We start from the raw sequence: 12,261 nt of genomic DNA, 5'->3' as shown, positions 1-12,261 counted from the left end.
TTAGTGTTTTGGTTTAGTTTTACTGAAGCACAGGTGCATTGTGGGTCAGGTGTGAATGGGCAGAGCCTTACGTTCCCAGCCTCTCCTCCACGTCGTACAGCTCCTTCACTTTTGTGTCTGTTCTTATTTTCACATCTCTGTAGTCGGGCTCCTTCTCAGAGTCTGAGATATAAGAACAGATAAAGGTCAACACTTAGAGATGGGACCAGAGGGTAACAACCTCCTTGATGTCGAGGAGTCGGGCTCCAAAAGCAATCATAGTTTTCAGAACTGGCACTCCTAACAGTCCAGGAGTCCACTCTCCTAATACTACCAAACCTATCTGCAGCCTTTAATACTATAAAACACCTGATCCTCCAGTCCTTTCTGCCACATGACTCCACTGTCCCTTCATGCATTTCTGCTTCTGACATCTCTGGTTGGATGACAGAGAGACATCCTCAACTTAGTCTCTCCAAGACAAAAGCTCTGGTCTTCCAAGCCAAACCTTCCACCCAACACAACAATAACATCAACATAGGGTTTTTTACTGATTGGTCCACTAAGTGTGAAATCTGGGGATCATTATTGATGATCAACTGTGCTTAACTGACCACATCCCCTCTGTCTATCACCTGCCAATTTGCCCTGAAGAAAATTAGAAAGATCCATCCTACCTTTCTGAATATAAAAGCTAAGCCACTGTGCAGGCACTGGTCATACCTTGTCTTGATTACTGCAATGGCCTGTTGACTAGGCTACCAGAAGCACAATCAAACCCTCCAAATGATCCAAAATGCAGCAGCAAGTATAATTTCTGATAAGCCAAAAAGGACACATGTCCCACCACTATTCAGATCTCTGCATTGGCTTCATCAGGTTCGAAGCTCTGACTCTCACATACAGAGTGGTAAAATCAGCAACACTTTCCTACCTGAACATCCAGGTCTACAATCCCTCCCGCCCACGCAACAAAAGATCCACAGCAAAGCTCATTAACTCAGTGGTCTGAAGATGGTGGACTGATCTACCAAGCTCTGTATACTCAGCAGACTCACTCCAAATATTGAAAAACCTGACAGAACTCATCAACAACTGTCACTATCCATCATGTTCTTTGTCTTCTTGTGTGAATACTGTTTGGATGTTATTCGGCTAATGCAGAAAACGGCAGACCAACTGAAGTTACTTAAACAGGAAGTCATACCTTCATCCTCCTCCTCTGCCTCATCCTGGTTCTCTGTCAGACAAACCAAACGGTAGCAAAGTTAGTTTAGTTAGTCCATTTAGTTTTGTCCCATCACTCAGCTCTGCTTTAGTTACAGTTTAATCTAGTTTAGTTGAGTTAGGCTTAGATCATCATCAGTTTACTCACCATCATCGTCCACCAGTCCGAGAGTAACAGGCTCGGATTCAACACTCGGCTCACCAACCCCATAGATGTTCTCTGCCCGGACACGGAACTTATACTGACGGTCGGAAAGAAGGTTCTGCAGACAACACAAACCTTACTAAGCTCACTGATCTTCTTCAACCTGACATAGGTTGAAGATTCTTTTCCTTAGGACTAAAGGATTAAAGATGTGTGATATCTAGTCTCAGGGGGGTGCTCCTAAATAAAACCAGTGGCACAAACCTGGACATTGTAGGAAGTGCTATTGCAGGACACCAGGTGTTTCCACTGCTGCTCCACAGAGTCCCAGATCTCCAGGTTGTAGGACTGAACAGCGCTGCCTCCATCATAGGTCGGTCCATACCATGACAGAGTCAGACTGGACCGCCGGATGTCTGAGGCTGCAGGGACCTTGGCTGGGGGGTCAGGTTTATCTGAGGTGTCAAGGGACACGGGGTTAGGCAACGATACCAACAGACTACATCCTAATGATTTCTGCTTTGTACAGTAAAGTAACTAGGGCTGGGGAACCCACCCATTCTCCAAGGGTGCAGCCCTGCTTGTTTTCCTGCTTTACCCACTGTTTCTCCAGCTTCTGATTGACTGAACAAAAAAATCCAGGTAATCAGCAGTGGGCATGCTGGAAAAGAAGCAGGGCTGTGGCCCTCGAGGAACCTGGGTTCCCATTCCTGGTTTGTCCTTAGGGGGGTGCAAAAATCTCAGAGATATGATGTCCAACCATATTGTTACCCTAGATGGCATAAGTCCGGCCTCCAGTACTACTGCAAGGAACCTTGGAGTTATTTTTGATCAGGATCTGTCCTTTAACTCACATATAAAACAAATCTCTAGAACAGCCTTCTTCCACCTACGGAACATTGCCAAAATTAGGAGCATACTGTCTCAAAGTGATGACGAAAAACTGGTCCATGCATTTGTTACTTCTAGGTTGGACTACTGTAATTCCCTACTTTCAGGATGCCCCAGTAACTCCCTAAAGAGCCTGCAATTAATCCATAATGCTGCAGCAAGAGTGCTGACTGGAACTAGCAAGAGAGATCATATTTCACCTTCACTAGCTTCTCTCCATTGGCTTCCCATTAAATTTAGAATAGAATTTAAAACCCTGCTTCTTACATATAAAGCTCTGAATGGTCAGGCTCCATCATATATAGAAGATCTCATAGCACCATATCATCCCAGTAGACCACTTCGCTCTCAGAATGCAGGCCTACTTGTGGTTCCCAGAATTTCCAAAAGTAAAATGGGAGCTAGAGCCTTTAGCCATCAAGCTCCTCTCTTGTGGAACCAGCTCCCAGTTCAGATTCGGGAAGCAGACACCCTCTCTACTTTTAAGTCTAGGCTTAAAACCTTCCTTTTTAATAAATCATATAGTTAGTTATAGTTATGCTGCCATAGGCTTAGACTACTGGGGGACCCACCCCCCAATGCACTGAGCTCCTTTCCTCCTCTTGACCATCTCTCCTCTCCTCTCACCCCGCAATTGTCACCACTGTATGTCATTAACTCTGTGTGTTCTCTCCCGTAGTTGTCTTTGTCCTCCTCTGTCCCCCTCTCTCTGTCCCTTTCTGCAGGTGTCCCCCAGCTTTGAAGCTGTGTGTCTTCCAGCGTGCAGTTACTGGTCCTACCAATCTGCCCGATGTTTTGTTGCTTTTTGTTGCTCTGTTCTTTTCTCTCTCCCCCTTCCACTCAAACCAACCGGTCGAGGCAGGTGGCCGTCCACCCTGAGCCTGGTTCTGCTGGAGGTTTCTTCCGTTAAAGGGAGTTTTTCCACTCCACTGTTGCCTATGGCTTGCTCCAGGGGGAATTGTTGGGTTCTCTTTATGTAATCTGGACTTTATTATATTTATTACATAATCTGGACTTTATTCTGTAAAGTGCCCTGAGATGACTTTGTTGTGAATTGGCACTATATAAATAAAGTTGAATTGAATTGAATCTTTTTTAACCTTTACCAGGTGATGCTCACCAGGCTTCCAGCAACTCTTCTTATATGGTCTTCAGAAATCTCCTTTGTTGGAGCTGTAACACACTTCTACAGAGGTGTGTTGTCAGGATCAGACTTATTGTATAGTTGTATTTTATATTTTTATATTTATATGTGATCTAGATCTTAGGCTCCACTGTACAGAATTATCTGTACGCACCATGGATCCGGGAGAAACTCAATTTAAGTTCCCTGTATGTATGTACTGTACATGTGGAAGAACTGGCAATAAAGCTTGACTTGACTTGACTTGACTTGATGGTGAAGATCCAGATGTATTTAAATATCATCACATGGACCAAAACTCTGGACTCTATTGTCCCTTTCAAATAAACTGATAATACTTGAGGTTCACATGCTCATGCTACACAAACTTTCCACAATTTCCACAAGAAGCCTCCAGACTGAGAGTGTGTGTGTGTCTTCTTGCACATACTTCTTAGTGAGGACCAAATAAGATGAGCGCATATTTAGACAGTGAGGACACGTTGGCCAGTACTCACAACTTCACAGGGCTGTTTCAGAACTAGGTGTTAAGGTTAGGGCCAAACATTGCGTTGTGTCAATGAGTGTCCTCACAAAGACAGAAGTACAAGAGTGTGTGTGTGTGTGTGTGTGTGTGTGTGTGTGTGTGTGTGTGTGTGTGTGTGTGTGTGTGTGTGTGTGTGTGTGTGTGTGTGTGTGTGTGTGTGTGTGTGTGTGTGTGTCTTTACACACTGCAGCAGAGTTTATAGGTTCACACACAGAGAGATCACAGCCTTAAAAGGAATCGGAGCAGCAGAGTCTGAGCTCAGTCTCAGGATTATTAACACACATCTGGTATAAACACACAGATGAGGAGTTTCCTTTCTGTCTGTCCTTGGCTGCAGCTTTCTACACTATCAAAGTGATTTTATTTACCTGCATAGGTAACACAGGATTTGGACTAGTTTTTACTACGCTGGGCCATTTCACACGATGAAGAACTTGGGCATTTACATTTTTACATTACTCCCATTAAATGTGAGGACCACGGATTCTGAATCAAAGCAAAGGGGACAAAAAGAAAACATGTGTAACCATGGTAACTGTAATAGATGGAGACAGCTGTGAAGATGAAAGAGTAAAAATAATAAAACAGCAGGTAAGTGAGTAGGAGGCTTCTCACCGACAATGGTGAGGTTGAGGGCGGCTTGTCGGAGTCCGTAGCTGTTCCTCAGCTCGATGGTGTAACAGCCACAGTGTTCCTGCTGCCCATTGCTGATGGTCAGTTTACTGCTGCTGTCAGTGCTCTTGATAGAGATGTCACCTGATCCCTCCTGGATCTGACAACACACACAAGGTAGACACATGTCGGAGAACGTACTGGGACTTTAGAAACATGTCAGAGGTCACAATCAGAAAGCTGTGGAGGCTGAGCAACACAGATATTGGTAAAATTGTACTTATTTGTACTGTAGATTTTTCTTTTTTTTAATGTATACATAGTTTTTATATTGACTTTTTGTTTTTCAATCTGTACTGAATCTCTTGCCACACATTTGCACACTTTTGCTGCTGCTGTAACATGAAAATTTCCTGACTCTGGGACAAATAAAGTTTTATCTTATCTTATCGTCTTTAACATAAAGGCACCTGCTTTTTAAAACTACTGCACAGTGAACCCGAAGCAACTAATTCTTCAGAGAGTTTATGAAGCAGAGAGCACAGAAAAAAAATCACAACAACAAACACACAGTCCTCTCACACACACAGAGGCTTTCTACACTCAAAAAAAAACTGTTACACACATTACACGCTCATTTACTGTATTTAATAAATTACACTAAATTTGCTGCAGTTTCTGCTAAAGAGGAAGTCGAAAGAACCCTTTTTAAAAAATGAAAATGAATTGATTACAATGAAATTAAAGACGGCAGTGATTAAATGTTTTGTCAGCTCTACTCATGACAGTTTAAACTTACTCTATTCCCCCACACTCCTCAGTGGGGTTATAGAGTAAATTTTGTCATATAGTTAGATCATTAGCAAACAGGCACACAAGGTGGGTTTATTAAAGACGTCACAGAGAGGACAAGAAGTCAAAGCGTAAGTCATGTTTAGAAAAATGCTTAAGATCACCTTAGGTACTTTGTGTTATAAGAACCAAAAGGTCCTGGGGTCACAAGATCTACAAGAAGGTGCAATAAAAGTATTTTATTGCTTCACAACTGACATTGATAGATAACCTAGAAAGGGACAAAAATAATGACTGTCAACTTCTTCATTCATGTTTTGTGAGGATGGTTCCTTTCTTGGGTTTGAGAGACACATGTCAGAAGACACCAACATCCATGTGTTCTCCATGCCAGCATGTATTAAACTGAGATTGTTCATCACGCTGAGTTCTGTCTACAATTCTTCCAAGATCTAGTAACACTTTACTAAGGAAGAGGGAAGATTGATATAACAGGCGACAAGTCTTTTGGAGTCTTCTTCTATGACTCTGAGGTGGCCTCACCAGTTTTTTTTTTGATTTATTTTGTATTTACATAGATTTTTTTCATACAGACTTTTTGTTTTCGTACTGCACAATTTTTATTTATTTTTTTGCAGACATTTGCACATTTTGATGTTGTAGCATTAGAATTTCCCCACTGTGGGACGAATAAAAGGTTATCTGATCTTATCCAGAGTTGAGCCTAGGATGCAGAGATCCAGTCCTACACACCTCTCTGCAGTGTCCTTACAACCGTCACCCCCCCACAACTCCCACATACCTATAGAGACTGTGTCTGTTCCCCGACCTAAATTACATAAAGTAAATATGACAACAAGAGGAGTTAATCATAATAACCTAATAAAAGTTAAGACTACTCCTCTTACAGAACAAAACCCCAAAACTATTAAATGTGGATTATTAAATATCAGATCTCTCTCTTCTAAATCTCTGTTAGTAAATGACTTAATAAGCGATCATCAATTCGATTTATTTTGTCTCACTGAAACTTGGTTGCAGCAGGAAGAATGTCAGTTTAAATGAGTCAACCCCCCCAAGTCATATTAATTACCATGTTCCTAGAAGCACAGGCCGAGGTGGAGGAGTTGCAGCAATCTTCCATTGTAGCTTATCAATAATTCCTAGACCTAAACATAGTTATAACTCATTTGAGAGTCTTACTCTTAGCCTTTCACACCCAAACTGGAAAACTCAAAAACCACTATTATTTGTTATCGTGTACCGTCCTCCAGTCCCTTATTCAGAGTTTTTGATTGAATTTTCTGATTTTCTATCTGATTTAGTGCTTAGTACAGATAAAGTCATTATAGTGGGTGACTTTAACATTCATGTAGATGCTGACAGTAACTGCCTGAGCACTGCGTTTAATTCATTATTAGATTCAATTGGTTTTTCCCAAAATGTAAATAAACCCACTCACTGTTTTAGTCACACGTTAGACCTTGTCCTTACGTATGGAATTGAAACGGATAATTTAACAATATGTCCTCACAACTCTCTTCTGTCTGACCATTTTTTAATAACATTTGAATTTACAATAACGGACTATATAGCAGTTAGGGAAAAATTCCACTATAGCAGATGCTTAAGTGAAAAAGCTGTCAACAAATTTAAAGAAATTATTTCTTCATCATTTGCTTCACCATATGTTAATACAATGGGAAGTAGTCTCCTTAATGTTACTCCTGCACAAGTAGATTATCTTGTTGACAATTCTGCAGCCTCACTACGTACAATACTCGATAGTGTTGCCCCTCTAAAAAAGAAGGCAGTAAATCAGCAGAGGCGATCTCCATGGTATAGTTCACAAACACGCAACTTAAAACAGGAAACACGAAAGTTAGAAAGGAAGTGGCGTTCCAGAAAGTTAGAAGAATCTCCTTTAGCCTGGAAAAATAGTTTAAAAACGTACAAAAAAGCTCTCAGTGATGCCAGAACAGCATATTATTCATCATTAATAGAAGAAAACAAGAACAACCCCCGGTTTCTGTTCAGCACTGTAGCCAGGCTGACTAAGAGCCATAGTTCTGTTGAGCCTACTATTCCCTTAACTTTGAGCAGCAATGACTTCATGACCTTCTTTATGAATAAAATTGTAGCTATTAGAGAAAGTATTCACCAGATCCTCCCCCCAAAAATTACAGATAGATCTTCATGTACAGCAGTGCTAGAATCATGGATAAGGCCCCACTCCCTGTTAGACTGCTTTTTACCCATAGATCTCTCTGAGCTAACTTCAATTATTACCTCATCTAAACCAACAACCTGTCTGCTAGACCCTATTCCAACTAAGCTGCTCAAGGAAGCTTTACCCTTAATAGATACGTTCATATTAGATATCATCAATCTATCTTTAGAAACAGGCTATGTACCACAGGCCTATAAGGTAGCTGTAATTAAACCATTACTTAAAAAACCCTGTCTTGACCCAGGTGTTTTAGCCAATTACAGACCAATATCTAATCTCCCCTTTATTTCTAAAATAATTGAAAAAGTAGTCGCAAAACAATTATGTGATCACCTTCATAGGAATAATTTGTATGAAGACTTTCAGTCAGGATTTAGAGTTCATCATAGTACAGAAACAGCACTGGTAAAAGTCACCATCGATCTTCTCATGGCCTCAGATAATGGACTCATCTCTATACTTGTTCTGTTAGATCTTAGTGCCACATTTGATACCATTGATCATAACATTTTATTACAGAGACTGGAACATGAAATTGGAATTACAGGAACTGCACTAGGTTGGTTTAAATCCTATCTGTCTGATAGATTTCAATTTGTTCATGTTAATGATGAATCCTCCATGCACACAAAGGTTAGCTATGGAGTTCCACAAGGCTCTGTGTTAGGACCAATACTTTTTACTTTATATATGTCTCCTTTAGGCAACATTATTAGAAAACACTCCATAAATTTCCACTGTTATGCTGATGATACCCAGCTATATTTATCTATGGAACCAGATGAAAATAATCAGTTAATAAAGCTTCAAGCATGCCTACAAGACATAAAGGCCTGGATGTCCCACAATTTTTTACTTTTAAACTCAGACAAAACTGAAGTCATAGTATTTGGGCCCAAAAATATCAGAGATATGATGTCCAACCATATTGTTACCCTAGATGGCATAAGTCTGGCCTCCAGTACTACTGCAAGGAACCTTGGAGTTATTTTTGATCAGGATCTGTCCTTTAAGTCACATATAAAACAAATCTCTAGAACAGCCTTCTTCCACCTACGGAACATTGCCAAAATTAGGAGCATACTGTCTCAAAGTGATGCCGAAAAACTGGTCCATGCATTTGTTACTTCTAGGTTGGACTACTGTAATTCCCTACTTTCAGGATGCCCCAGTAACTCCCTAAAGAGCCTGCAATTAATCCAAAATGCTGCAGCAAGAGTGCTGACTGGAACTAGCAAGAGAGATCATATTTCACCTTCACTAGCTTCTCTCCATTGGCTTCCCATTAAATTTAGAATAGAATTTAAAACCCTGCTTCTTACATATAAAGCTCTGAATGGTCAGGCTCCATCATATATAGAAGACCTCATAGCACCATATCATCCCAGTAGACCACTTCGCTCTCAGAATGCAGGCCTACTTGTGGTTCCCAGAATTTCCAAAAGTAGAATGGGAGGTAGAGCCTTTAGCTATCAAGCTCCTCTCTTGTGGAACCAGCTCCCAGTTCAGATTCGGGAAGCAGACACCCTCTCTACTTTTAAGTCTAAGCTTAAAACCTTCCTCTTTAATAAAGCATATAGTTAGTTATAGTTATGCTGCCATAGGCTTAGACTGCTGGGGGACCCACCCCCCAATGCACTGAGCTCCTTTCCTCCTCTTGACCATCTCTCCTCTCCTCTCACCCCGCAATTCTCACCACTGTATGTCATTAACTCTGTGTGTTCTCTCCCGTAGTTGTCTTTGTCCTCCTCTGTCCCCCTCTCTCTGTCCCTTTCTGCAGGTGTCCCCCGGCTTTGAAGCTGTGTGTCTTCCAGCGTGCAGCTACTGGTCCTACCAATCTGCCCGATGTTTTGTTATTGCTTTTTGTTGCTCTGTTCTTTTCTCTCTCCCCTTTCCACTCACCCCAACCGGTCGAGGCAGATGGCCGTCCACCCTGAGCCTGGTTCTGCTGGAGGTTTCTTCCGTTAAAGGGAGTTTTTCCTCTCCACTGTTGCCTATGGCTTGCTCCAGGGGGAATTGTTGGGTTCTCTTTATATATCTTTATAATCTTGACTTTATTCTGTAAAGTGCCCTGAGATGACTTTGTTGTGAATTGGCGCTATATAAATAAAGTTGAATTGAGTTGAATTATCTTAACTGGTTCTGCTTTGTGGGACAGTTGTTCTGATCCTGTTTATACTTCTTTCATTTTGTCAGGATCCCCTGCTGCTCTTCTCTTAAAACTACAAAAACTGCTGATTCAGTAACAGCAGGAACGTCTGCAGCTGCTTTTTATCTACACATTTTCAATCCACATGTTAAATTCTCACCTGAGAAAATCCCAGACCCTGCACAGCTCAGAAATGGATTCTTCTCTGCTTCAGAGGAAAATGGCTCAAACTTATGTAAATTATTTCATTCTTATCAAGCTAATCAATAACCCAAATCCTGCTGTGTGTCTGTGTGAGTGTGATTCTCACTGGTTTCCTGAACTTGAGCCAGGTACAGTTGATAGTTGGAGCTCCAGAGAACTTGCAGAGGATCTCCACTTTCTCCCCTGCAAGAATCTTCATGTCCTCAGGGAACTGCAGGATCTGAGGAGGCAGAGCTGTGCACAAACATAATCAATATTACAAAATTAAAGGGAAAACAATGTGTAAACAGCTGTTCCAACTTTGCACCAAACTCCATGTAATTTATTAAAAGAATTCAGGTTTAGATACATTTAAAGCTTTATTCACCTTATCTTAAGACTTTTTTAAATTAAATTAATTAAAATAAGGTTTGGTTTCAGTAACACAAGTGCTCAAGGGAGCTGTGGTTTTCTCAGAAAGGACACAGCCATGATATCTACAAAGAAACTCTGACAGACTACGGACACATCCCAAGTCTAGTAAATGCTATGTTGTTTCTCTCAGTGTTGTCTTTTCCTTCTGCCAATAAAGGTTCATGGAGCGATTGAAAAATGGAAATGAAAAGTGAGGAAAGGAGCAAATGTGTTTTTAGGAACTTGATATGTCCTTTGCTTCAAACCGTCAGCAATGTCTGCTTCGGATGACAGCATCCAACAGGGTTCCGATAACGAGGCGAGTGTCTTCTAAATGATTCTGCGAAGGATGAGCTCATGTATCCTCATTTACGACTTATCCGACAGAAAAATTCTATACAATAAAACACAGGTTCGGGCAGGTGTAAAAATTGACTGAAATTGACTGCAGCTGACTGACAGCAACTGGAAATGTGGACAGAAGAGCAGCACAAAGCTGCATTAGTGTGTCCTCAGACAAATCAATGTGCAGTTCCTGTTTCCAAAGAGTGACCCCCCAAATCACCCACAGCAGGAACACCACCTGATGGTTTTAATGCGTAGTGGACAAGGCTCATCTCCTCCAGAATCGCCTGGTCTTAGAACACACAACTCACTGCGTGTGGAGCAAGTCAGTGTGCCCAAACTGAGCCCTGTCCTGATTGTGGCTGGTTGTGTATGGACTTTGGCCTTTGCCACTGGTTCAGGTTAGATCGTGGGTCTTACATTATTGGCTGGGCAGGGTTGAACTTTTGCTAGTCTGTTACGTCTGTTACCATGGAGACATGTAACAACTTCCGTGATCCGAGAGATCTTGTATAAAACATAGATGTATCCTGAGTCTTAGTTGCTCAAAGCAGGGGGTCAGCCTGAACTGTAGGGCCCGTGCTTCCAGCAGTCCTGTCCCGGTTTAAACTGGACCATCTGTCTTCTTAGTTCACACAACTCTACAGCCAAGTTAAAGGGACAGTCTCTCTGATTTTTGCTCTAGAAATAAATTAATTGTGATGTGAAACGCCAATACAAGAAAAGCTGTGACATCCCAAAATCAAATGTTTAAATGATTTGCTAATAAGAGTGCTCAAAAAAGTTTAGACAATGGCAGATTAACGACTTTCTGCATCTCCCTGAGTTTTTACACCGGATGCCCTTCCTGCTACAACCCTCCCATTTTATCTGTGCTCGGGACCGGCACCAGGGTGGCCCTTGTTTGCTGGGCAGGACCACAGCTGGTGGAGTGGGATATGAACCCGTGGGCTTCTGGATCCCAACTTAATGCTCTACCACTGAGCCACGGATGAGTATTATGCTTGGTTATAAAAAGAGCATCACAGAAAAGTTGAGGCTGCCTGAGGTCAGGATGGGTCAAGGTTTATCACTGAGAAAAACAGAGTGTTGTCAATTTTATCATCTATTATTCGTAAAATTAAAAACCAATCCTGAAAGGCTGTGGACCTCAGGGGCCAGTGAACCCAGTTCTTCTCTCTCTACATACAGAAGCAGTTATAATCCAGATCCAGAAATGCTGCCTCCTGCTCTGAGCCTGAGCTCACACTGAGGTGGCATTTATATATTTTTACGATCAAACTTCTCTGTTTCAGTTGTTGTGTCCCAGTTACATTCAGAAACAGGTGATTTACAAATCATTGCCTTCTGTCTTAGGTGTATGGTTAAACACAGTCTCAGTTTATTGGACTCTAGTTCTTATCCTCTGCCCCACGAATGTTTAACTAAAACATTTACATTTTACTATTATGGAAAATTGAAATTTCCAGGCTTTTGCCTTTCATCATTTAGGACTAAACAATCAGAAAACTGGTGGAGATCAACAGATGTGTGTCTCACCTTGTTTGGGGGGGGTCTTAGGAGTGGGCTTCTTGATTCTGGCTTCACCTGGTGGAAACAGACAAAAAACATAGTCAGAATTTGA

At 41.5% G+C, this 12,261-nt stretch overlaps 1 protein-coding gene across 5 annotated transcripts in view; it reads right to left on the bottom strand.

Annotated features, from left to right (window-relative positions):
- mylka (myosin, light chain kinase a) overlaps positions 1–12,261 on the bottom strand; it is a 61,355-nt gene that overhangs the window by 12,655 nt on the left and 36,439 nt on the right. For 4 of the 5 annotated variants that reach the window (XM_067516925.1, XM_067516928.1, XM_067516926.1 and 1 more), the window contains 7 exons: positions 12,177–12,224; positions 10,006–10,133; positions 4,528–4,684; positions 1,616–1,806; positions 1,355–1,469; positions 1,187–1,219; positions 72–162 (listed from right to left, as the gene is read on the bottom strand). In XM_067516925.1, the coding sequence (XP_067373026.1) occupies positions 72–162; positions 1,187–1,219; positions 1,355–1,469; positions 1,616–1,806; positions 4,528–4,684; positions 10,006–10,133; positions 12,177–12,224 (763 nt within the window). The remainder of the gene's footprint in view (positions 1–71; positions 163–1,186; positions 1,220–1,354; positions 1,470–1,615; positions 1,807–4,527; positions 4,685–10,005; positions 10,134–12,176; positions 12,225–12,261) is intronic. The other variant, XM_067516927.1, reaches the window with a different exon arrangement.

The sequence above is a fragment of the Channa argus genome, chromosome 9 (assembly GCF_033026475.1).
Source record: "Channa argus isolate prfri chromosome 9, Channa argus male v1.0, whole genome shotgun sequence".
NCBI classification, from domain to species: domain Eukaryota; kingdom Metazoa; phylum Chordata; class Actinopteri; order Anabantiformes; family Channidae; genus Channa; species Channa argus.
The sequence above is the reverse complement of the archived record's forward strand: the minus strand, read 5'-3'. Positions and strand labels throughout refer to the sequence as shown.